At 45.1% G+C, this 25206-nt stretch overlaps 1 protein-coding gene across 2 annotated transcripts in view; it reads right to left on the bottom strand.

Moving 5' to 3' along the window:
* Nucleotides 1-25206, bottom strand: part of LOC141211443 (E3 SUMO-protein ligase RanBP2-like) — an 82935-nt gene that overhangs the window by 10255 nt on the left and 47474 nt on the right. Inside the window, exons 21-26 of one of the 2 annotated variants that reach the window (XM_073664822.1) lie at nucleotides 23140-23310; nucleotides 17685-17771; nucleotides 16310-16512; nucleotides 1320-1467; nucleotides 926-1018; nucleotides 1-115 (exon numbers count right to left, since the gene is read on the bottom strand). The exon at nucleotides 1-115 is cut by the window's left edge and continues 31 nt beyond it. In XM_073664822.1, the coding sequence (XP_073520923.1) occupies nucleotides 1-115; nucleotides 926-1018; nucleotides 1320-1467; nucleotides 16310-16512; nucleotides 17685-17771; nucleotides 23140-23310 (817 nt within the window). The remainder of the gene's footprint in view (nucleotides 116-925; nucleotides 1019-1319; nucleotides 1468-16309; nucleotides 16513-17684; nucleotides 17772-23139; nucleotides 23311-25206) is intronic. The other variant, XM_073664823.1, reaches the window with a different exon arrangement.

Below are 25206 nucleotides of genomic sequence, written 5' to 3'. Positions count from 1 at the left end.
ACGTCATCGCTGTGAACCAAATCTTCATCGTTTTCCCCTTCATGTTCTGACTTGTGGCTCTGTGCTGTGGAGCTAAACACTGCTGCTCCCGTGTTCGCCCACTGGAAGTTTGTAGCTGCAGGTGATCAAAATAAACAATTTTTTTTTTTATTTTTTACTTATTTCATTTTTCTATTTAAATAGATTTAATTTACCCAAATAAATGTTATATTCTACAGTCTAAAGTCTTCATATGCCACAATAAAAATATAGTCTACAAACGTCAGGGAGACATTTCCCCGTTTTACTACACCCAACTTAAAATAAGTGAATTGTGATTAGAACTCATACTCTTACATTAAGAAAGGAACTAACTGTGGGAGCCGACCGGTCGGAGCTGCGGTCACAAAACAGAAGAGCGGGACCAGAAAAGCACTAGAAATGGCAGAAGAGCTTGACCGGCGAGTGTCTTAATACAGCTGGACTGGCGGGTCTCCTGACCTGAGCCAACTGCTTCATATATTCCAATAAGGCAGTTAGGGCCGGTCACCACTTGTGTCACTGGGTATTGCAATTCCTACAGGTCAGTGTTTCACAAATGCAAGTTCGGCCTTGGAAATAAAAGGTCTAGCCAACATAATTTGTCATATCCCTAGAAGTCCATAATGTTACCGCAGGTGCTCCTGTACATGGATTCTCTATATAAACTGAACATCCTGCTCAGGGAAAAATTGATGTCATTATTGAGACCGGCTTTAAGAACAAAGGGAATAGAAGAAATAAAGGAACCTCAAAAATGGCCAGCACCATAAAGGCTGCAGCAGATCCCACACACAAAATGTATTACCATTATTTATGGTGTCCTAAATATTTTATGTAATTTCATTTCAATACAGCTAAAGATCTGAAAAGAATACGGAAAACCGTACACGCATACGTAACCTACCTTTGGAACCAAAAGCGTATTCCCCATTTTCTGAAGCCAAATCAGCAAATGAGATTCCTGATCCAGAACTTAGGCTGAAGGTGAAGTTGATACCTGGCAAAACAGCATATTGAAAATATTACAGCACAAAAAGCATACACGGCAATACAAAAACTATTAAACGTTAGATTCCAGTTAAATAAGAGGGAACACTCAAATATATGACAGCTTTTCAATAGGTTTGACATCTTTTGAACTTTATGAGTATATGTGAAGGCACGTCTCGTCTTCACAAAGCTTAGCTCCATGCATCCACGTATACGACACTGCCTGTGTACTTTATATAAATATAAGTTACATCAAAAATCTTCTTTAATACGCAACGACTTCACTGCTCCGGGCATATCCTACATACCTGGGGTGGTAGAATCTGGCTTGACCATTTCCGTTTTGGTGGATAAGTCCACAGGTTCCGGTGCAGACGTTACTTGCTTTTCCTGTGCCACAGATGAAGTGAGAGAAGGTGTAGCAGTCCCAGTACCTTCCTCAGATTCCCTGGATTCCTACATAAATAATCATTTTTTAATACAATTTTCTAAGTGTACAAATTTTATTATCCATAAAAACGACTGCAGTTAGACAAAATAATATAATATTTTGCACGCAGCACAGTCCAGCTGCTCAAGTCTTCAGCAATGTAAAGTAGCATGGAGACCAAAATGGAATTATGGCCATTAAATTAACTCTGTTGTCAATGGGATTTTTGTCGTATGTCAACCATCTAGAATTTCTAGCATAAATCCCAAGGAAGTTAATTTATATAAATCTCAATAATATGCATCAATCCAGTGTGGTCTTTTTGAGCCACTGTGCTGTTGAATGACATTACCAGACAAGTTGCATGAGTTTCTGACATGGAGGCCATTCCACAGGCTGGGCCATTCTCTACACAGTGCTGGAGCGACAGATAGAAAAAACAAACTAATTGAAACTGGACCGGCACATACCGGCAATATACTGAAGGCACAGAGTAAGACAGGAGTTTATTATGGCACTCGGTTGAGGTTCTGCTTACCAAGCCTGCCTACATTGGTACTGCTGGATAGTGGTATAACACTCCATGCTCTAGAAAAGAGATTTCTGACTGAAGGATAGCAGTTTGGAGGCGGTGTACTCATGATTTGCACATATACAGCTTGTGCATCTGTCAATTAAAAATTTGAATATTGATGCTATATAGTGAGGAAGGCTTTCCATGGTAGTCCTCATATAATAGACAACTGTGGCATATCACCCTTATCTGCACATTCAGGATGTTGATTTGACATCAGCACCATCCATGCAAAATCGAACGGACTTCAAGTGATCAACTTGGCAAGCTGAAAATATAAATATATCCTGTGCTTTGTGAGGGCCAACTTTAACATCTCTATCTTAAGGAAAAAGGCTGCTCAGAAATATTTGCGAAGCTACCCCTTACAGACCCTCTCAGAATACATTTAACAGCTTCCTCTATTGTGATAACTGGTCTATCAAGTAATCTGTTGAGCAAAAGTGAAAGTGATTGGTCTCGGCTCTAATAAAGCTTCCTCCTTTATTCCCTGATTCACACATGACATTTACAGTCCCAGTAGGGACCATGATGTATGGACATGTCCACTGGTCTCCTGACACTCTCAACAGCCTCATAGGTGGTCTGTCCTCAGAATGTGAAGGTCTGATGTGTGAAAAAAGCTAAAAGGATGGAGCTTTAATTAGATCTGTGACCAGTCACCTTAGCTTCTGCTCAACAGATTGTTTGATTGACCATTTGTCACAACAGAATAAGCTTTTAAATGTATCCTGAAGGGGTCTGTAAGGGGTAGAATCACAAATGCTTGAGCATATTTAGGTCAGTAGATCTCTGTCCAGTCCACACTTCGTGGTACACAGAATGAGAAAGTCGGATGTATGAAGCCGGGCATTGAACATTTTTTCATTAACAGCTTTCCTAAAAAGGCCTTAAAAAATCAAACAGTTCCAATAATGACATTTCTAAAAAAAAAAAAAATAAATAAAAAAAAAAAAAAATTGGTTATGGTTTTTTAGTTAGGGTTACAAAGGTTGGCTAAAGCAACACTCTGGTCCAGGCATCAAATTTAATACTTACAAAAACCCAAGTAATTGGGTTGTGGCCTGCTCTATAATCCTTATTGGTCTTAAACCATGTTCTAATACTGCTCATGTCAGTTATGAACAAGACAAGGGACAGAACTTCTGCATTACTGGTTCTCAGAGATCTGCAAATGTGAATACTCTCAGTATTTGGCAATTACTTATGACAAGTGATTACTGTATAAAAAGGAGCAGACACCTAATGTTAACAAGTCTTTAGTTAGTGTATGATAATTGTTAAAAAAACAAAACAAAAAACCCCCCACAACATTAGAGCACTTTAACACTGGGGCATCCATGCTATGGAGAAAGCACACTAGACTGCCCTATTCTGTACTGTCCACTGGAGGCCCGCAAGAATCAGGCTACATATTGCTAGCCTAGGCAGTGATGTGTTTATGCACATAACCATAAGCTCCTGGCAGTTCCTCACTTATAGGACTTCAGCCGACAGGCAGGTAAGAAGAAGATTAGAGTATCAGCTTTTATGGCCAGGTTTGCCGTTAGCTTTCATAAATAAGGACTTTAGTTATGGATCTTACAATCATCTAAGCCGACAGTAATTACATTTTAAAAGTCACTGAGTTTGATGAATTTAAGTTAGCTCTACTTCTTCCTTAGAATAGTGTTTTCTTGGGAGTCTACATTGTATTCACAGACAGGGACATGTTAGGCAATTAAGGAAGTATTTTAAAGGTATTAAAAGTGCATTATACTACTATATGTTAATTATTAGATTCTAATATGCACCTGGAACTTAGAAAAAGGATCGGCAAGGCATACAAGAGGACAAAAACATACAGCAGGTAGAAAACAGCAGGTACAGAGAAAGAGGACAAAAGGCAGGGGAATAAAACTCTTTATTCACAGATATGCAAGGAGGGCGATAGCATTTTGACATTACAAGAAAGTTGTACAAAAAGCAAAAAAGTAATCCAAACCACCTTACAGATTGACCAGCATTTGCATTTGTTTTGGTATGTCCGTAACCACCAAAACATATGAGGAAGAGTAGATGAAGAAATAAAGCCGGAAAAATAATAGTTGTATAACTACTGTCCCAGTACTCCCCTAACATCTTGTATTGGGGGGCGTTACAGCTTGGAGAGTCATTCATCTCAGAGAGACACAGGCACCCGGTCAGACAAGGGACAGAACATTACTACATGTAGCCAGAAGAATGTCACGATCAAAACATGGGTGGTAAAGGAACAAGGACAGGATAAATAACATCAAAAAAGCAAAGTAAGCTATAACCGATGTGCGTTTTCGATAACTACTATTTAAAAAGTCTGTTTGCCCCCTAATATTCTGCTGTTTAAACTAGATGCGATGTCTGCTATATAGTCAGTTAAGTCTTGTCGCCTGAAACACACAGCAATTTATATATGTAAGAGCTACAAGACTCTATATGTCGTCTACAACACACAAGTGTGATTAAAATATGATATTATTTTAATGTGCTTACTTGATGCATTTAATTGGCACTTAAAACAGAACTGTACTTTCAACAAACTTTGTATAAATTAATTATAAGAAACTTTTGTAATGCATCTTAAATCAGAGAAATCAGCTTCCTTGCCCCCTTATCAGACTCTTCTTCCCCTCCCCCCAAACTCACAGTCCAAAGTAAGAAAACAGCTCAAGTCTGTCTGGCTCAGAGGAGGGGCCTGTGGGTGTCATGTGACACAGCCCATTATCCTCTATGGAGAGGGGGAGGGGGAGGAGTAAGAGGAAGGGAAGTGACAGACAGAAAAGCATGGCAGAGCTCTATAACAAGAGGTGGATTCAGACAGCTGAGCCCCGCTGTGTAATGTCCTCCATGTGCCTGCAGCTCATCTCTGTGAGCTTAAATGTGGGTGAAGAGTAGGAGGCCCCTTCACTTGTGCTATGCTAGCTATGGAAAAATTGCTGCAGATGGTCTCCTCCCTCACCCCCTAATGGATTGTATATTACAGATAGAGCATGCAGAGGGGAAAACTGGTGAGAATGCAGTATATGACACATAGGCCAGAAATGGTGCTATTCCTCATGTATACACACAGGGCAGCTTATTCCGATTAGTTACTTCAAAGCAGAGTTACATTTTAAAGGTAACTTATCAGGTCCCCCTTGCTCTCCAACCCAGCAGCATTCACATATGTATTACTAAATTCCCGGCCTAACCAGCCCTTTATAATGATTGTCATTTAAATCCATGTTTAAAAAAAGTATTTATAAGGGCAGTTTTTCTTATGCTAATTATGCCTTTGACTAATTACTTCATGTGATCTAGACTGTATGCTTCGGTTAATGCAACCAAGAATTGTGTTTGCCTTTTTTGCTGCTGCATCACACTGTTGACTCATGTTCAGTCTGTGATCTATTAGTCAATGGTGTGTTGTTGTCCCAAACTAGTCGGCTCTCAGAGCATGTTATATCCCTGAGGGTGTGATAACACTGACTCTTGCAAATCATGTTATCACCAGCTCCTACAAATCTGGTCCATGCACACAGCTCTATTCGCTAGTGTCATCGCGCCTCTGAAGCCAGGTTTATGCTTTCCGTCTTCAAAGCTGCACTGTGTATGACCGGTAGTGCAGAAGACTGCTCATGTTAAGTCTTCTGCACTTTCGGACCTGCACAGCGCGCCTCTGAAGCCAGGAAGTGTACACCCGGCTTCAGAGGCGCAAGGACGCTGGCGAATAGAGCCGTGCGCATGCCTCAGATTTGTAGGAGCTGGTGATGACAATGACTCTTGCAAATCATGGTATCACGCCCCCAGGGTCATGATAACATATGGAGAGCGCCGACTAGTCTGGGAAAACAACGCCCCATGGACTAGTCAAAGGCCTAATTAGCATGAGAAAAACGGACCTTATAAATACTTTTTTTAAACAGATTTAAGTGACTATCATTATAAAAGGCTGGATAGGCATAGAATTTAGTAATACATATGTGATTACTGATGGGATGGAGGGCATAGGGGTCCTGACAGGTTCCCTTTAAGGCTGATCACTATGATGATGAAATCTAGCACGGCTTTGGACAAGGAGCCTGGTTAGAGTCACTATTATCTTACAATAAGAAAAGCATGATATTCAGGAAGTTTCAGATTTCTACTTTCTAGTTTGAAAAGTTAACTCTGCTGGGAAACATACATATACACACATTATATATATACATCTATAATATAACCGGGGATGCGTATCTCTGTCTAAAGCCTTTACAGACTGCGCATGGGTGACACGCAGCCTGGCTCCAGACACGCATCCAGCCGTTACAGGTAAGAGGAGTATATGGCGCCAGAGATAACGGTATGTGTAGACACTGAATGCATACCGCGATCTCCGGCGCCATACTTACCTGACCGGGAGGAGCGTTGCCGCGGTGCCTCTCTTCGCGGGAGACCGGGGCAGGAGTGAGGCGTCAGATCGGCGCATGCGCTATCTGGCGCCCATTTACTGAAGACACATTTGCAGACACACATTTTATTTATATATAGAGATATCTATATCCATCTATAGAGATATATCTATATCCATCTATAGAGATATCTATCTATATATACACACACACATATATATATATATATATATATATATATATATATATATATATATATATATATATATATATATATATATATATATATATATATATATACACATACATATACACACACACACCTATACATACATTATTTATATATAAATATACACACAATATATATAATTTTTTTTTTTCACACACACACTGAAATGGTACCACAACAAAGTGGTAGGGAGGAGTCTGTCCTTCCTAAAATACTTTAGCAAATACACTGCACATTTAGGTCTATGTTTGCTTGCAGAAAATCTGCTGTGTTTTCGAGTGCTACCATTGTACATGGGACTGAAAGACGGATTTTGGTAAGACCTTACCTGTAAAATCCTTTTCAGCGAAGGAAGGAAGGGAGACACAGTCATTACTAGTGGGTAGGCGGAGCCCACATAGGATAGAACACCTCAGATTAAAAAAAGAGAGTGTTGTCCGGCCCCTCCAGCTTGGGCTCCTCCTACTCCAGCTCTCCAGTCCGTACACAAGCTAAGGAAGAGCAAATATCACCAGCGGAGCAACATAACCCCTTCCGAAGAACTTCAGAGAAAAAACAAGAGACAGGTTATGCATATAACAGAAAAACCACACAGTCCCAGGTACTACTCACTGGACCTGACCACTGCGATGAGCTGGCAATGCTGGAACAGAGCCTTAGCGCGCCGACCTCAGCCCAGATAATCGCTATCAGAGAAGGGTCACGCTGCATCTGAAAACACAACAACACACTTCTGCCATGGGAGGGAGCTGTGTCTCCCTTCCTTCCTTCGCTGAAAAGGATTTTACAGGTAAGGTCTTACCAAAATCCGTCTTTCAGCAGCAGATGGAAGGAAGGGAGACACAGTCATTACTAGTGGGACGTCCCAAAGCAGTCTAAAAATTAAGGGTGGGAAAAAACCAACAGAGGCAGAATCCCAACAACCTAGAAAAATGCGCAACTAGCGCTAAATACAAGTTAACGATAACTTAAACTACAGCCGCCTGCAGGACCCTACGTCCTAAGGCTGCATCAGCGGAAGCACTGACGTCCACCTTATAAAACTTTGTAAAAGTGTGGACGGAGCGCCAGGTAGCCGCCCGGCAGAGTTGAGCTGCCGAGGCCCCTTGATGAAAAGCCCACGATGAACCCACAGCTCTCGTGGAGTGAGCTCGAATCTTAATTGGACAAGATTCGCCCTTGAGTCGATAAGCCTCTAAAATGGCCGACCGAATCCATCGAGCTATAGTGTCCTTGGAAGCTCGTTGACCACGCCGACGACCTGCTGGAATCACAAACAGAGAGTCCGATTTCCGAAAACCTTGAGTAATAGACAAATAGAACTTCAAAGCCCGCACTAAATCCAATGAGTGCAAGGCCCGTTCCTTCGCATTCCTCGGTTCCGGACAGAGCGAGGGCAACACAATATCCTGGATAACATGAAATTGTGACACCACCTTAGGTAGAAAGTCGCCCCGTGTGCGAAGCACCACGCGATCCAGGAGAAACTCCAGAAAAGGAGGCGAGCAAGAAAGAGCCGCCAGTTCAGAAACCCTTCTCAAAGAGGTGACTGCCACTAAAAAGGCAACCTTCCAAGAAAGCAAAGAAAGGCTAACGGAGTCCATAGGCTCAAAAGGCCCATGCTGAAGAGCCTCCAAGACCAGATTGAGCCGCCAAGGGGACACAAGCGCCTTCCGCGGCGGAAACTGACGGGTTACCCCGCGAAAAAAGGAACGAACGTCCCTACGCGAGGCGATAGCCTTCCGAAACAGCAAGGACAAAGCAGAAACCTGACCCCTCAGAGTGCTAACTGCCAAACCCTTGTCCAGGCCATACTGCAAAAAGGCCAACAAATTGGGAATGGAAAAAATCCTCGGGTTCCTTGAAGAACCCGAACACCATGAAAAGAAGGCCTCCCAAGTCTTGTGATAGATCCTAGTAGTGGCAGGACCCCTGGCAGCTCGCAGAGTGGCAATGACTTCGGCTGAAAAACCTTGACGAGTCAAGATTTCGGTCTCAAGAGCCACGCCGTCAAACGCAGAGACTTCAGGTCCGGATGACGAACGGGCCCTTGGGTTAACAGGTCCGGGCGAAGAGGGAGAGGAAGTGGAGGCGCAGCCAGAAGCGACACCAGCGTCGAGAACCACGTCCTCCTTGGCCAGTCTGGGGCTACTAACATAGCCGGGACTCTTTCCAGTCTGATCCGACGCAACACCAGAGGAAGTAAGGATATCGGCGGGAACACATAGATTAGCTCGAATTGGTCCCACGGAGCCACCAGAGCATCCACCGCCACAGCCTTCGGGTCCTTGTACCTGGACATGAACGTCGGTAACTTGGTGTTGAACCTTGATGCCATCAAATCCACTTGAGGAGTTCCCCAACGGGAGCACAGCTGTGCAAAAATTTCTGGGTGAAGACTCCATTCTCCGGGATCCACCTTCTCGCGACTGAGGAAGTCCGCCGTGATATTCTGAACTCCCGGAATGTGAATCGCAGAGATGGCTGGCACCTTGGCCTTGGCCCATACCAGGATCCGAGACACTTCCATCATGAGCCTGGAGCTCTTCGTTCCACCTTGATGGTTGATATACGCGACCGCCGTCGCGTTGTCTGTCTGCACTCGGACTGGCAGACCGTTTAAAGGGACCGTCCAGTGTTGGAGGCAAAGGAAAATCGCCCTCAATTCCAGGATGTTGATCGGCAGGACAGACTCTTCCGACGACCATACTCCCTGAATCCAGAGATCGTTCCAGACACCCCCCCAGCCTGACAGGCTGGCATCGGTGGTTATGACCGACCACCTCGGAAGGAGGAAGGACTTCCCCAGGGATAACGCTTCCGGACGTAACCACCATTCTAGAGACTCTCGCACCCTGTGGGAGATGATGACACTGCGATCCAGCGAAGCCTGTGATCGATCCCAACGGTTCAAAATGAGCATTTGGAGAGTCCTGGAATGAAATTGGGCAAACGGAAGTGCCTCCATTGACGCCACCATCAAACCCAAAAGGCGCATACACCTTCGAAGGGACATTGCTGTCGAAGACTTCATAACCTGTACATGTCGAAGAAGACTTGCTTGCTTGTCTGGAGGCAGGGACACCACTGCTCGTACCGTGTCGAAATGCATCCCCAAAAACAGGATTGACTGCGACGGTTCCAGAGACGACTTCTTCCAATTGACCAGCCACCCGAAGTCCTCCAGGAGCTGAAGGGATAGATTGCGAGCCGTCACCGCCTCCTCCTTTGAGGACGCCACAATCAAAAGGTCGTCCAGGTAGGGAAGAACCGTAACCCCCTGTCTTCGAAGGATCGCCATGAGAGGTGCCAGAATTTTTGTAAAAACTCTGGGCGCCGAGGCCAATCCGAATGGTAGGGCCCCAAACTGGAAATGGTCCTGACCTATGGCAAAACGAAGGAAGCGTTGGTGGGCCCTTCCGACGGGAACATGCAAATAAGCGTCGCGAATGTCGATTGACACCAAAAAGTCGTTCTGAGACAGGGCCGCCACAACCGAGCGAAGCGACTCCATGCGGAATTTCCGGGTGCGGACATGCCGATTCAATCTTTTGAGATCCAGAATGAGGCGAAATTTGTCCTCCTTTTTGGGGACCACAAAGAGGTTTGAATAAAACCCTCTTCCCCGGTCCTCCGGCGGAACCGATACCACCACACCCTTCTGCAGAAGGGAATCGACCTCCTGCCGTAGAGCGGCAACTAGCTCGGGCTCTGACGGAATGCGAGATCGCCAAAACCTGTCCGGGGGTCGAGAAAGAAACTGTATGAAGTAGCCTGCTGACACAACCCGCGTCACCCAGGCGTCCGAAACGCGGGACGCCCAAGTCGATTCGAATTGGAGCAGGCGACCCCCCACTCGAGAGCCCTCGAGTGAAAACCTGGCGTCCGTCCGCCTTAGCGGGCTTTGTCAGCTTCCCGCTTGTCTTGACGGAAGCTCTGTTTCCAGGGAGTGCGGGATTTCTGAGAAGCCTTTTTTCCTGAAAAAGAGGGACGACCCGATCCCCAAGAGGGCTGACCGGACCGTCCCCTGGACCGAAAGGGCCGCCGACTACTACCGGCACTAGGCCTGCCCGACGCAGAAGCCACAGTTCTTCGCTGTGGTAAGGCCGCTTCTTTTGCCTTTGCCTTGACAATCAGCTCCGTGAGGTCAGATCCAAATAACTGACCACCCTTGTAAGCTAAAGATAGCAAACCTTGCTTGGAAACCGCGTCCCCGGTCCACTGTCTGAGCCACAGTGCTCTTCTGACTGTGACCGCCGAGGATTGCGCCCTGGACAGCAGTGACGCGGTATCCAAACCTGCATCACTGCCATATCGGGCCGCATCCTCCAACAACTTGAAAAGCCCATCTACCTCGGATAGCGGGGATCCATCCTGCCACGCCGTCCGTAGACGGTCCAACCAGCTTAGGGAAGCTTTACAAGCACACATGGATCCTAGCACCGCTCTGAATCCATGACCCGCGGCCTCGTAGATGGATTTCGCCGCCATCTCCGTTTTTCTGTCCAGCGGATCCTGCAGACTCGCCTTCCCTTTAACAGGCAGTAATGAGGATTTGCTAAGCTGGGATAAAGGGACATCCACTTCAGGAGAAGGAATCCAATTATCAATCAACTCCGTGGAACACGGATACAGTGCCTCAAAAAACCGTGTCCCCTGAAAACGTTTATCTGGACACAGGCGTTCCTTCTCCACTGCCCCATTAAGCTCATCCAGAGATGGTAATGCCAAACGCGACCTATGCGACTCCTGAAACATCCGGGCCGACTTACCAGGACGTCTAGTTACCTCCTCCGGAAACTGTAACGCCTCCCTCATGGCTCCAATAAAAGCCTCTGCACGGCCCAAAAAAGAGGCAGAGTGCCCCTGCCGATCCTCCTTATCCGAATCGGACATCTCCCCATCTGAGCTTGAAGGGGAACCCTCCATAACAGAGATCTCCGAGTCGCTGCGCGGGGAGGGCAGTACCGGCCTGTGGCGCTTCCTGCCATGAGAGGATCTAGCTGACACCCAATAACCTAGAAGGTCAGACAGGCCATCAATAGAACGAGTGAGGGCCTCCATTTTGACCACTGCCCCATCACCGAAACCCCCGACCGCTACGCTTGACGCCGTCGAGGACTCCTGCGTGTCAGACACGCGAGACTGATCCTGTAGCGGACCTGGGAGACGGTCCGCACCTCCTGGACCCTGATCTGACATGCCCTCACACAGTATATGGCAGGTTAAACCTGTCAGTAAGTAGGACAGTGTGGTTTCTTAAAAGAAAGCTGAAGGGTTAAAGCTCTTAAAGAGAGAGCTACCCCAGCTGACCCCCAATTAAGGGATAACCGCCTAATAAGGGGTTAATGTCGCAGACTCCCCACAACCTCTGTGAAATGAAAAGGATGTGCGAGCCCCAGACAAAAAAAGGAACCTCTATATGAGGTAATAGCTGCAGGACAGCACAGTCTGCCACCTTATTGTGCCTCAGAAAGGTGCCCTGCGCTGAGGGGGTGAGGGGTTAAGCTTCTGCCCTGACAGGCAGAAGCGACTCACCCAGCTGGCCGCGGTGCAGTGTTCCTTCGGTCTGTCGGGAGGAGAGGAGAGTGAGGAGCCCGATGGAAGCCGTTCAGTAATGGCCGCCGCGCTGTGAGGAGAGAGAAGCCGGAAGAGGAGGGGCAGGAGAAAGCGCGCGCTCAGAGCGCTTCCTGACCGCGAAAGACCGGGAAGGCGCGAAGCCACGCCCCCCGCCGGCTTCAAAAAAAAAAAAGCGCGCGCGACTCCTCCGCTCTCCGCTCCTGCCCCGCTTCCATGTCCTGCAGGCATCCACCTGCGGACAAAAAAACACAAGTCACCACATGAATACATGTAGCAGCGGCTGCCGCAGCAGCCGCTGAAGCACTCAAAACACATTAACATGCTGAGTACTCACCCAGCTGAGCGCCACAGGGACCCCCAGGGATTTGTGGCGCTGTGCCCAAGCTTCCCCCCAGGGCGGAGAACGCAGTGACCCCAGTTGCGCGGTTTGCGTCCCCGCCAGGGAAGCATCCCTCATCCCCCGGGGCTGGCAGGGTTCTGCAGGGACCTCTCTCAAAGGGTAATGCAGATCCGCCAAGGGAGGGGTGGGGGTCCAGCAGCGCTGAGACCCCTGAGACCTCAAGACCACGGGGGTCCAAGTCTCTGTCCGATAAAACTAAAAAATTTTCTGAGGAGCTGCTTCCAGCAGCGACCATCCTCTGTGACCTCAAATTTTAGACTGGAGAGCTGGAGTAGGAGGAGCCCAAGCTGGAGGGGCCGGACAACACTCTTTTTTAATCTGAGGTGTTCTATCCTATGTGGGCTCCGCCTACCCACTAGTAATGACTGTGTCTCCCTTCCTTCCATCTGCTGCTGAAAAATCTCATGCCCGTGCTGGAGACTATATAAGCCAAGTGGCATGAATTTAAGCTATACTGACTGATCGATATATATACTGGAGCTGAAGGGCAAAAGCTCACGCAAAATGTGTGGCTTCCCTGATCCTTCTTCTGCGGTAAATGCCAGTGTGGGAGATCCGCGGTGGAGATACCAGGTGGGAACTTACTCTAAAGGAGTTTTCCAACAATAAGGATATATTTCTTTTAACAAAGAGCTGCCAATGGTATACAACAAATGGAAAAATCCTCACCTTACCATTCCCTGTTGCTCTTCTGCCGATGGGTTGCTGGACTCCTGCCAGTACCGGCACCATAGGTGCTGTCAACACACACCATTGCTGGAGCCAAATAATGACCACTGGAGGCAGGAAAACATTGGCATGCAAGTTGGCAGGTGACTGGTGAGGGGGTTATTACAACTTTTGGTATTTAATACCATTGTAAGCAATGATGACAAAAAAATATTTGTGGCCAATGTACACCCCGTAACTACCAAGGGTGGACACATGCTCAAATTAGACGAATGCGCCCTGAAGGGCAATATCTGCAAACCACCTCACTCCGAGGCTTCATGTTCACTCAGTAATCCCCTTAGAAAACTGTTTCCTTTTTATATATAAACTTCTAGGCTCTCTAAAAAAAATATACAGCACAATTTCATTTCACAGCGAAATAAGAACTATTACTTAGGAATGTATTCCTATAGAACCATCTAATGAACAAATTGCAATTATCTGCACAAATAATTGAGGTAACCCTTTGTATCCATTACAACAATGGTAGCAGCTTAACGGCAAAAAAAACCCCACAGTATTGTTTCTGGCTCAAAGCCACAATGGTATCCCAGTTTAGGTAAAACTTCCGACATTTTCTTTTTTAGAACTGACCTCTTGTCAGAAGATTCTCCCTGCATATACAATTCAACCTCAAGAACCCTGAAAATGACACTATTGGATAATTGTACAATAGGAAACACAACACAATAAAAACCATTGGCACAATGGATGTCAGCCCAGCAGGATTTATAGACCGCTGGTCAGATTATATAGTCAGCACTATAGCAATTGGTGCCAACCATCAAAGCAGCCAATAAGCGGGATATTATAATCCCAGCAGCAATACGAGACGCCACGTTCACTTACAGAGGTACAAAGCACAGACAACATTCATACACACAGCAAATGCAACAGCAGCAAAAGCCACAATATCACTGACATCTGTGCCAAAAATGACCAAACTGGATGCAAAACATCCAAGGGTTCGGCAGCCAATGAGTTATAGGGCATATATTAGCAGGTTTTTGCTATTTAGGGTATGTTCACATGTTGCATTTCTCATGAGGTTTGTTTTTTCCTTACAGATTTGAAGCAGTTTCACATCTGCACCATGTAAATTCTTTCATTGTTTTTTTTCCATTCATTCAAATGGAAGGGGGAAAAAGACAGCAAGAATTTATGCAGTTTTTCCTGCCAACGCTCCAGTATTTGCAGTAGATGTTCCTGCTGTAAATGCTGAACGTGTGCACATACCCTTGGTCTGAGAGCGACATAATATGAGGGCATAGAACAGTGGTGGCAAACCAATGGCACGCCGTGGACCCAGCACTCCAGCATCTAGCCTTCTTTTACCATGTCACCTCTATAGACTGGAGCTGCTGCTGTGAAGGAATGGTGCCACATGAAGGAGCAGGGCCTCCTCCAGTCCAGACCCAATACCAGGAGGCAGCGCTGTGCTGTGGAGGCTCAGAGATTAATCTGAGAGGACTGGGTTGCTGCATTATGGAGCGGTGTTCTTTATATTCATAGGATACTATGTTACTCACATAGGGCAGCGTGGGAAAGAATGACAATACGCGTGTGGGGCTGTGTGCTGGCGGGCTGGTGTTACATGCATGGGGAATTCTGTGATATTATGTGTGGGGGGCTGTGTGGGGAGGGGGTTAGGGTTATTTGCGTGGGGGGGGATGCACGGTACAGGGAACGTGGGGCTGCGTGGTGAAGGGGGTGATGTTTCTCAGATTGGGACTGTGTGCTGGAGGGCTGATATTACATGCATAGGGCTGTGTGCTGGAGGAGGGGGTGATGTTATGTGCGTGAGGCTGCACAGGAAATGGGGTGATATTATGCGTGGGGGGGATACATGGGGAAACAATAGGGTTACTTGTGTGGGGCTGAGTGCTGGAAGATGGGGTGATGTTACTCACGTGGGGGGCTGCGTGCTGTGGGGCTGATATTACACGCGGTGGGAAGGGAGTGATATGGGGAAGTGGTGATGTTACACATGTGGGGATGCATGCGGAGGGGCTGTGTTAAGATGTTAATGTACGAGTTGTTCTTTCTAAACTAAAACCCAGGTATTCTTGTTAGATTGCTGTGTTGGCACTCAGATAAATAAGTGCGTTTTGGGTTGCAGTTTCGGCACTCAGTCACTAAATAGTTTGCAGCCACTGGCATAGAGACAGGTTCTAGGAATGCGTCACTTGCTCAGCAGCTTGCTGTAGTTGTAATACAGTCAGTATTTTATCAGTAGGAGATTATAACTGCAGGACTAGCCCACTAGCCAGGCCTTCCAGGTAGCAGCTGGATGACAATGTACAGTGTACACAGGAGGCTGCCAATCAGTGATGTGGGTTGGATTATACACAGCTCAGTATTGAGAACTGCTGCATCTACAGCAGAGAAAACAGGGATTTTATCAAAACTGCACCAAGTAGTCCAGTAAGTGATCTAGCTCTGGAATCTGGCTCTCTGTCTTTGCATCATGTAGCTCTCAAATTCCATAGCAACAACCTGCTGACAGATTCCCTTTAATCTGAAGTAGAAAAAAGTGCCTAGTATACATCTTTTCGAGGTATACATACAACAGTGGCACAAAGAAGTAAGGTTGAACCCTCAACTTGAACCCATAGCATTAGTAAACGATTGTACAGTTATGTTAGCGCTATGGTTAAGACCAAGCCAAACTAAGTTTTTTCAAATTGTGCAAAAAGGGGAAACAAATATAATAAATATATATTCCCCACCCCCAAGTCCACCCTGTATTCCACAATCCAGTCGATCAACAAATCCTTACATAAAGGTTCTGCAATAAACTGGAATATTACCGAGCAACAAGTGAAGATATGCTTACTTCTAGAGGTAATAACAGCAAGTTTAGCACATCTCCGGAGAACTCCTTAAGCAAGCTACATAAAGCCAGCACACACCAACGCCTGACACCTGAGCGCAAGTGCTCACTGCCAAGCAGCCTATGACAAGTGCCAAGAAGCATTGTGCTTACTTCAGACTCCTTCACTTTCCTTACTGCGGAGTCATAGTCTTCATAATTCTCTTTATCATCATCTGTGTCACTGCTCACCCCACAGAAAAACGTCGGAGGCAGTTTCAAGTGTTCAGCCTTTGCTTTCTCCTTAGCAGTGGGCATCTTCTCCCAAACAATCACACACTCTTTCTCAGAGTCTTTGGTGGGCTCTTCAGTGTAGTCTGAAAGAGGAAGGGGAAAGAAACATGGTAGATCACATTGAAGTCTGCTAGTAACATGCTTATTTTCCACTTATATCATTAAACTGGTATTCCACAAAGGACACTTGTCACCTATCCATAGGATAAGTGTGTGATCATGGGGGACTGTATTGCTCACTAGAAAGGGGTTCCCGTACAACGGTGGTGAGGAGTTATTCAGATGGAGTTTTTAATCCATCTGTTCAGTCGCTGCATTCAAAGACTATGGGCTCGACGGAAGCAGCCTGGTAATGAGGCTAGAATACATTTATCTCATGGATGGTGGAAGAGGTGTCCTTTGTGTGCATATTTTCCCATTCAAATCAAATAGAAAACACTGAATTTTGGAGTAGAATCTAGATTAATGGGGCCAAGGTGAATAAAGATTAGAAGCAATACTATACACACCCGATGGACAGGTGAGGTGCGGCTTATAAAAGAAAGCAACCATGTTGTCTAATCCTGTACAATTATTACAGGAATTCGGTCATCAGGTTTTTGCTACCCTATCTGAGATCAGCATGATGTAGGGGCAGAGACTCCAATTTGAAAGATGTCACACTCACTGAGCTCCTTGCTGTCATTTTGATAAAATCCGTTTTATCTGCTGCAGATCTACCAATTCTCTGAATGCTGAGCTCTGTATAACCCCACCCACACCACTGCTTGGGAGCTTTCTGTGTACGCGGTGCATAGGCAGAAAGCTGCCAATCAGTGGTGGGGACGGGGTTATACAGAGCGCATAAATATGGAGGACTACATGACAGCAAGTGTACTAGAACTGATTTTATCACTAAAGATCTATTTGCAGAAGATTATCAAAACTACAGTAAGCAGGACAGTAAGTGACATCACTGGAATCAGTGTCTGTGTCTACATTGTGCTGCTGGCAGATTAAGTGACAAAAAACATGCTGACAGATTCCCTGTAAGGACTGACCGTTACATATTCTTAGTGTCAACTTGTAATATATTCTCTGTTGAATCTTTTTTTGTTTTTACCCATTTGAATCTTCATTAGCAACGAGTTTAATAAAAAAAAAAAACAACTAATTCACAAGGATCACAATTAACAATACAATTGTAAAGTGATTTGCACCAAAATAATATCTTGACTGGGGAAATAATCAACATGTTACAGATGCTTGGGATTACCTGATGCGGCAGGTCGGGTTTTGTCTCGCTTATTTTCCTGGTAAAGTTGACCATTTAGTTTCTTGACTGCAGACTCAAAGTCCTCATCTGTACAAAGGCAACAAAGCAGGAGTTTCCATTAAATAACTGTTGAATAATGTCCTACTTACTGAACTAGTTTACTTGCACAAATATAAATCACGCATTGTATGTTGTCAGCAGTGTGCACGCTGACAGAAAGCATCATATTGTCAGACTGACATTAAACAGGTTTTAAATAGTTTTTTTTACTTGTGGCCTTATCCTACACCTTTGGTTTTATTTATAACTGACTGTATAATGCTCCTGATACGTTATACAGTCAGCGTCAGTATCTAACGACCTAGCTCCTACCGCTGCTGTCAAACTCTGGAATGGCATTTAAGTCGCATGACCCCCTGTGCGTCTGTTCTGGGCACCCATCCACCCACTGCAGTAGGATGCTGATGAGTGGTCATGGAAGCCGCGGGTACGCTTAAGGCCACAGTCACTGCCATCTTTTGTACTTTTATACAGCCCAGCCACAGGCAGTTTAGTACTGCAGAATACATACGATAAAATGATCACAGATTCAAATAAGTTAAAAAAAAGTTGACAAATGTAAAACAAAAGAATACCCTAATAAATTAATTAAAATTATGTCCTACCGAAAAAAAAGGAAAGTTAAAAAAAATCTAAAGACATATTTGGTATTGCTGTTCCTGGAAAAGTTCAATATCAAAATCCAAGATTATTTAACATGTATAGTAGACATTGCAAAGAAAAATTATATATAAAATGTTAAAACTGCCATTTTTCTGGTCACCATATCTGCCACTAAAAATTCAATAAAAAGTGGTCAAAATGTGTCCCATAATGAAGTCATTAAAATTACAGCTCAGTGTGCAATAGACAAGCTCTTCATCAATCAATAGAAAAGTAAAGTTACAGGTGATAATGACAAAAAAGAAACCAAATTGAAAAAAAACAAAAACCTTCAGATTTTATCTAAGCCACAACGCACCGCACCTAGGTTTTAGAGGAGGAAAATAGAAAAATATATTTAAGCAAAAAAATGTGGTCATGATGCCGGGAGTCTGCTGCTGACTCTGGTATAGGGGTAATCTCCCCCAATTCTGTTAATATCCCCCATCCTGGCAATGCATGGCCCCCCCCCCCAATCCCCATCCTGGCAATGCATGCCCCCCCCCCAATCCCCATCCTGGCAATGCATGGCCCCCCCCCCCCAATCCCCATCCTGGCAATGCATGCCCCCCCCCCCCCCCGGCAATGCATGGCCCCCCCCCCCCCCCCCAATCCCCATCCTGGCAATGCATGGCCCCCCCCCCCCCAATCCCCATCCTGGCAATGCATGGCCCCCCCACCCCCCAATCCCCATCCTGGCAATGCATGGCCCCCCCACCCCCCAATCCCCATCCTGGCAATGCATGGCCCCCCCCACCCCCCCCCAATCCCCATCCTGGCAATGCATGGCCCCCCCACCCCCCCCCCCCCAATCCCCATCCTGGTAATGCATGCCCCCCCCCCCCCCCAATCCCCATCCTGGTAATGCATGGCCCCCCTGATCCCCATCATGGTAATGCATGACCCCCATCACACTGAGCACACAAAGTAAAACAGTTATCCTCGCCTCCTCTCTCCTCCAGCGCTGGGTCCCTCTTTGCTGCCAACACAGCCACTGTGTGAGCCGCGCATGGCGTCCCTGCCATGCGCCCTCACACAGTGAAGTGCTGTGCTGGAATAGCGCTATTCCCGGCGTGGGGAGCAGTGACCATTCACACTCCTTAATAGCGCGTACACTGTAGCCGCAGCGCGTCACCTGCTGCCCCTCTGCGGTCAGTGTGCCTGCTATTAAAGACCATGAATATTCACTACAACCCATGGGAGAAGCACTGCGGCTACAGTGTGCGCGCTATTCACTGCTCATTCATTAGCTTTAGCAGTGGGCACAGTGTAGGCTGCAGCAGGCGGCTACTGCCTCCTGTGCCATGCTCAAACCCCCCCCCCCACAGTATATAGTATAGAATATATAGTATTCGGACAATAAGACACCCCCCACACACACACACTTTCCTCCAAAATTTTGGAGGAAAAAAGTACGTCTTATAGTCAGAAAAATAAGTAGTGAAACCCCCCCCCCCACACACACACACACACAAAAAAAAACACTACATATGGAGAATTATAACCCAGGAAATTTTGTTTCTTGGCAATTTTTACCTCAAAATGAACACCGTAAAAACTAAATCCATATGAAATTAAGTGAATAGTGGCTTTCAAACCTTTACCTCTTACGGAAAACGCAAGCAAATATACAGCCATGTTGATGGAAAATTTAAGTTCTGTCTCTTTGAAAAAATAAAAAAAAAACAAAAATTGGTTTCGGTCCTTATCCCCTTAAGCCCCGGAGCATTTTCGTTTTTGCTCCCCTTGTTCCCAGAGCCATAGCGTTTTTATTTTTTGGGCAATATGGCCATGTGAGGGCTTATTTTTTGCGGGACGAGTTGTACTTTTCAACGCCATTACTAGTTTTACAATATCCTGTACGGGAAAACGGGAAAAAAATTCCAAGTGCGGTAAAATTGCAAAAAAAGTGCAATACCACAGTTGTTTTTTATTTTTTTTTACCACGTTCACTGAATGCTAAAACTGACCTGCCCTTCTTATTCTACAGGTCATTACGAGTTCATAGACACCAAACATGTATAGGTTCTTTTATATTTAAGTGGTGAAAAAAAATTCCAAAATTTGGTAAAAAAAAAAATAAAAAAATAGCGCCATTTTCTAAGACCCGTAGCATCTCCATTTTTCGTGATCTGGGGCTGGTTGATAGCTTATTTTTTGCACACCGGGCTGACATTTTTATTGGTAACATTTGGGATAAAACCGATGTTTTGATCGCCCGTTATTGCATTTTGTTGCAATTTTGCGGCGACCAAAAAACGTAATTCTGGCATTTAGAATTTTTTTCTCATTACGCCGTTTACCGATCGGATTAATTCTTTTTTTATATTGATAGATCGGGCGATTCTGAACGCGGCGATACCAAATATGTGTACGTGGGGTTTATTTTTTATTATTTTATTTTGAATGGGGCAAAAGGGGGGTGATTTAAACTTTTATATTTTTTTTTATATTTTTAAAAACGTTTTTTTTTTTACTTTTTGCATGCTTCTATAGTCTCCATAGGAGACTAGAAGCAGCAACTATCCGATCGCCTCTGCTACATACAGGGGACGAGCAGGTCCCCTGCATGCAGCAGAAATGGTCCTGTGCTATGAGCGCCGACCACTAGGTGGCGCTCATAGCGACAAGATCATGACAACCACAGGCGTCTGCTGCAGACCCTGGGTTGTCATGCCCACCCATCGGCGACCCGCGATCACGTGACGGGGTCGACGGTGGGCGGGGCTTATGACGCGCTACCCGGAAGCGCGAGTTAAATGCTGCTGTCAGAGATTGACAGCGGCATTTAACATGTTAACAGCCGCGGGTGGATCGCGATTCCACCCGCGGCTGTTGCGGGCACATGTCAGCTGTAAGAATCAGCTGACATGTGCTCCGTTCAGTGAGGGCTCAGGCGCAGCAGCCCTCACTGAACGGGCAGTACGCAAATATGCGTACTAATACGTCCCCGGTATTTAAGGGGTTAAAGGTTTAACTCCTTCAACCCCGGGCGATTTTATCTTTTTTTCTCCCCTTCTTCCAAGAGCCATAACTTTTTTTTATTTTTCCAGCCACATAGCTGTATGAAGGCTTGTTTTTTTTGTGGGACGAGTTGTACTTTTGAATGGCACCCTTCATTCTGCCACATACTGCACTGGAAAACAAGAAGAAAAAAAATTCCAAGTGCGGTGAAATTGCAAAAAAAAGTGCAATTCCACAACGGTTTATATTTACTATGTTCAATATATGGTAACATTCACCTGGCAATATGATTTCCCAGGTCAGTACGAGTATGCAGATACCAAACATGTTTAGTTTTTGTTTTATTTAAGTGGTGAAAAAAAATTCAGATATTGTTCAAAAAAATGTTTTGCTTTTGTTGCCATTTTCCGAGACCCGTAACGTTCTCATATTTTGTGATCTTGGGCTGGTTGAGGGCTTATTTTTTGCGCCGCCTGAGCTGACGTTTTCACTGATCCAATTTTGGGGTAGATACAATGTATTGTATTTTATTGCAAAAAACGTAATTCTGGTGTTTTTATTTTTTTCTCGTTATGCTGTTTACTGATCTGATTAATTTATTTTATATTTCCATATATTGGACATTTCTGAATGCTGCAATACCAAATGTATATTTTTATTGTTTTATTTTTAATGGGGCAAAGAGGGTGATTTGAACTTGTGTATACATTTTTAAAAACTTTTATTTACTTTTTACTTAAATTTAAATAGTCCTCTTAGGAGACTTGAAGCTGCAATCTTCTGATCGCCTGTACTATACATAACACGGCTTCAGCTCTGCTATGTATAGCAAAAATCACGATCTCCTATGACCGTCAGCCATGAGATGGCATTCACAGCAGTATCGTAATGACAGGCATGGGGGTCTTCTGGCTGTCATGACAATCCATCGGTGCCCCGCGATCACATCACAGGAGCGCCGACGGGCGGGAATAATAACACGCTTCCTGTCTGTGCGTGTTAAATGCTGCCGTCAGTGATTGACAGCGGCATTTAACTGGTCAACAGCCGAAGGTGGATCTCGGAACCACCCGCGGCTGTTAGAAGCACTTGATGGCTGATTAAATGAGCCATCAAGTGCGGGGAAAGATGCGAGCTCAGTAAATATACATCATTGGTTGTGAAGGGGTTAAACAAGATCCATCACCAAATTTTACAAAATACATACATTAGCCAGATTTCAGAGCTAGGATACTTGGCCAGTACACTTCATGAGTATCTGTAAGCCAAAAGCAGGAGAGGCTACATGGAAGAGTTCTAAATTCTTTCAATTATAGTTTTCTCCTGTGCAAGTTTCATTTTGGGTTACAAATTTTGGACTGATGGCCAATACTGATGAGTGTATAAGATCTTACTTTGAAAATCCAACTCAGAATGGCTGTATAATCCTGATATTTAAGTTGACCATTTTATGAGTTCAGCTAAAAAGTGACAGAGCTAATGAACATAAGTGAATAAGTCTCTGCTCACAGCCTGATAGCTTCAGCTTGTACTTAGCAGTACGAGATCTCAGCAGCAGGAGGGACACCAAGGAGCTGTCAGTCAGTCAGACAACGACTACGTGGGCAGAGATAGAGTTCAAACATTGAGAAAGGATTAATCATTCTGACAAGGATTTTCAAAGAACATATACATAATTCATTATGTATATCAATCTGGTGACAAACCACTGTATTCAAAAAAGTTGTTAGGACATAAATATGTAAAATTCATTATTGAAATGGCATTACCAAAAAGTCAAAGTAATTACCGTCTACATCATTGTCGTCACTGACATATCCGGGTTTATTCTTGTAGCAGAAGAAGGTTGGCGGGAGGAGAAGCTCTTCTGCTAGTGCTCGTTGCTCGGTAGTCGGAGTTAGCTCATACACAACTGAGACATCTGAAGAGCTGTCACATCCAAGATCACTGTTACTCTTGGCTATTGGGTAAAAAAAAGGAAATAAATCAATGATTAAAAGGTATTCATACAAATCAAAAGGATTCACTTTTAGTAGAAGGCGCAGTAGGTAGGATTAAATAGAGCAAACAGTATGAGGTTAAGAATTATCATAGGCAACACAAAGATTAGTTGGATCACAGGGCAGGTCTTGCAGGCTAAAAGGCAAGAGACTGAAAAATTCTGGAATGATCTGAGGTGAAGAGGGAGGAAAACTAAACAGGGAGTCCAGTATATGATTAATGTTACAGACAATGCGCACAATCCAGCACAACCTCTTTATGGAACTATTAGGCTAAGTGCCCACGATGCAGAAATGCTGCATATTTTTTCCTCATCTCCCTGGCACGAAAAACGCATGCGGATTGTACATGCGTTTTTCCTGCCAGGTAGAAGCGTTTGTCAAGCGTTCTTCACATGCATTTCTGCATGCGGGTTATCAAGCGCTTTTCCAGGCGATAGCATCACTTGGAAAGTGCTTGACAACTTGGTCACACTATATAAATCCATGCAACCGGTATGGATTTATATAGTGTGACCAAGTTAATAGTTGAAAAAAAGAGTAAAGATGGTAAAAAATAAAAAACAACAACATTATACTCACCTTCTGATGGCCCGCGGTCTTCTCTCTGGTGCGTCCGGTCTCTCGTACGGTTCGCGGTGGTGTAAAAGGACCTTCCAGGAAGTCATTTAGTCATGTGACAGGTCACGCGACTGCCGACGTCAGCGGTCCTGTGACATGTCACATGACTAAATGACGTCATGGAAGGTCTTTTTACACCATCGCGAGCCACCGGGGAGCCAGGACGCATCACTAAGGAGACCAGGGGACATCGGAAGGTGAGTATAATGTATATTTTTTATTTTAAATTCTTTTTTTTTTTTTACAGGTACTATGGTACCCGGGTCTGGATCAGAGTCTCCTCTTCTCCAGACTCGGGTACCATCCGCACATTGAATCGCATAATATCCACATGTGCACATGTAGTCATGCGGATATTATGCGATTCAATGCAAGTCAATGGCGGCAATTACGCTGCGTGTCCGCAAAATTAATGGACATGCTGCGGATTTTTCGGCAATGATAATCCGCAGCGGAAATTTCCGCAGCATGTGCACAGCACATGCGGATTATCATTGGGGAACATGGGGCACGTACTACCAAGCATTTAAGCGTTTTCGCTGCGGAAATTCCGCGGCAAAAACGCTTGAATAACGCATAGTGGGCACGCAGCCTTAGTTTTCGCATGCTATAGCTAACGGTGCCACAGCTTAATCTGCAAAACAAGTCATTGCTTTATATGCTTGAAGTCCAATAAAGAGGTTTTAAGAGGTTTTTAAAGTCTAATGCTCTAACTACTGGAAGCAGCTCCATTTAATCAGTGCACCAGTAATTAAGTGTCTGGCATGCAGTAACCAGGAACATCTGGAACAAGGGCAAGCTGGCTAGCTTCCTTCTTATCCGATACTGTATACTAAAGGCCCCCCATCCATACACATTAGATGGCTGTTAAGCGACAGCCATCTCGGACAACTCCCCCATACACAGCACTTGCTTGTCTAAGTGCTCCTGCGCTCTCTATGAAAAAGCTGCTAGCTTTTCTCCAGGAGAACAATATGATTGGCAGTCCAAAATCAGACATGGGCAATCAACATCTTCCCCTACAATCAGTCAGGCGGCGCCACCCCCATATACAGACTATTGGACAAACCTGTCAATATCAGTGAGTTCAGCCAACATTTGTCTAATGTGCACGGGGGCCTTAAAGCCCACGTCACACTAAGAGATCGCTAGCAAGATCGCTGCTGAGTCACAAGTTTTGTGACACAACAGCGACCTCGCTACGTTTGACAAGTAGCAGCGACCAGGCCCCTGCT

The sequence above is a fragment of the Phyllobates terribilis genome, unplaced genomic scaffold, assembly GCF_046119375.1.
Source record: "Phyllobates terribilis strain yellow unplaced genomic scaffold, ASM4611937v1 Scaffold_2__4_contigs__length_985480577, whole genome shotgun sequence".
Classification (NCBI taxonomy): Eukaryota; Metazoa; Chordata; class Amphibia; order Anura; family Dendrobatidae; genus Phyllobates; species Phyllobates terribilis.
The sequence above is the reverse complement of the archived record's forward strand: the minus strand, read 5'-3'. Positions and strand labels throughout refer to the sequence as shown.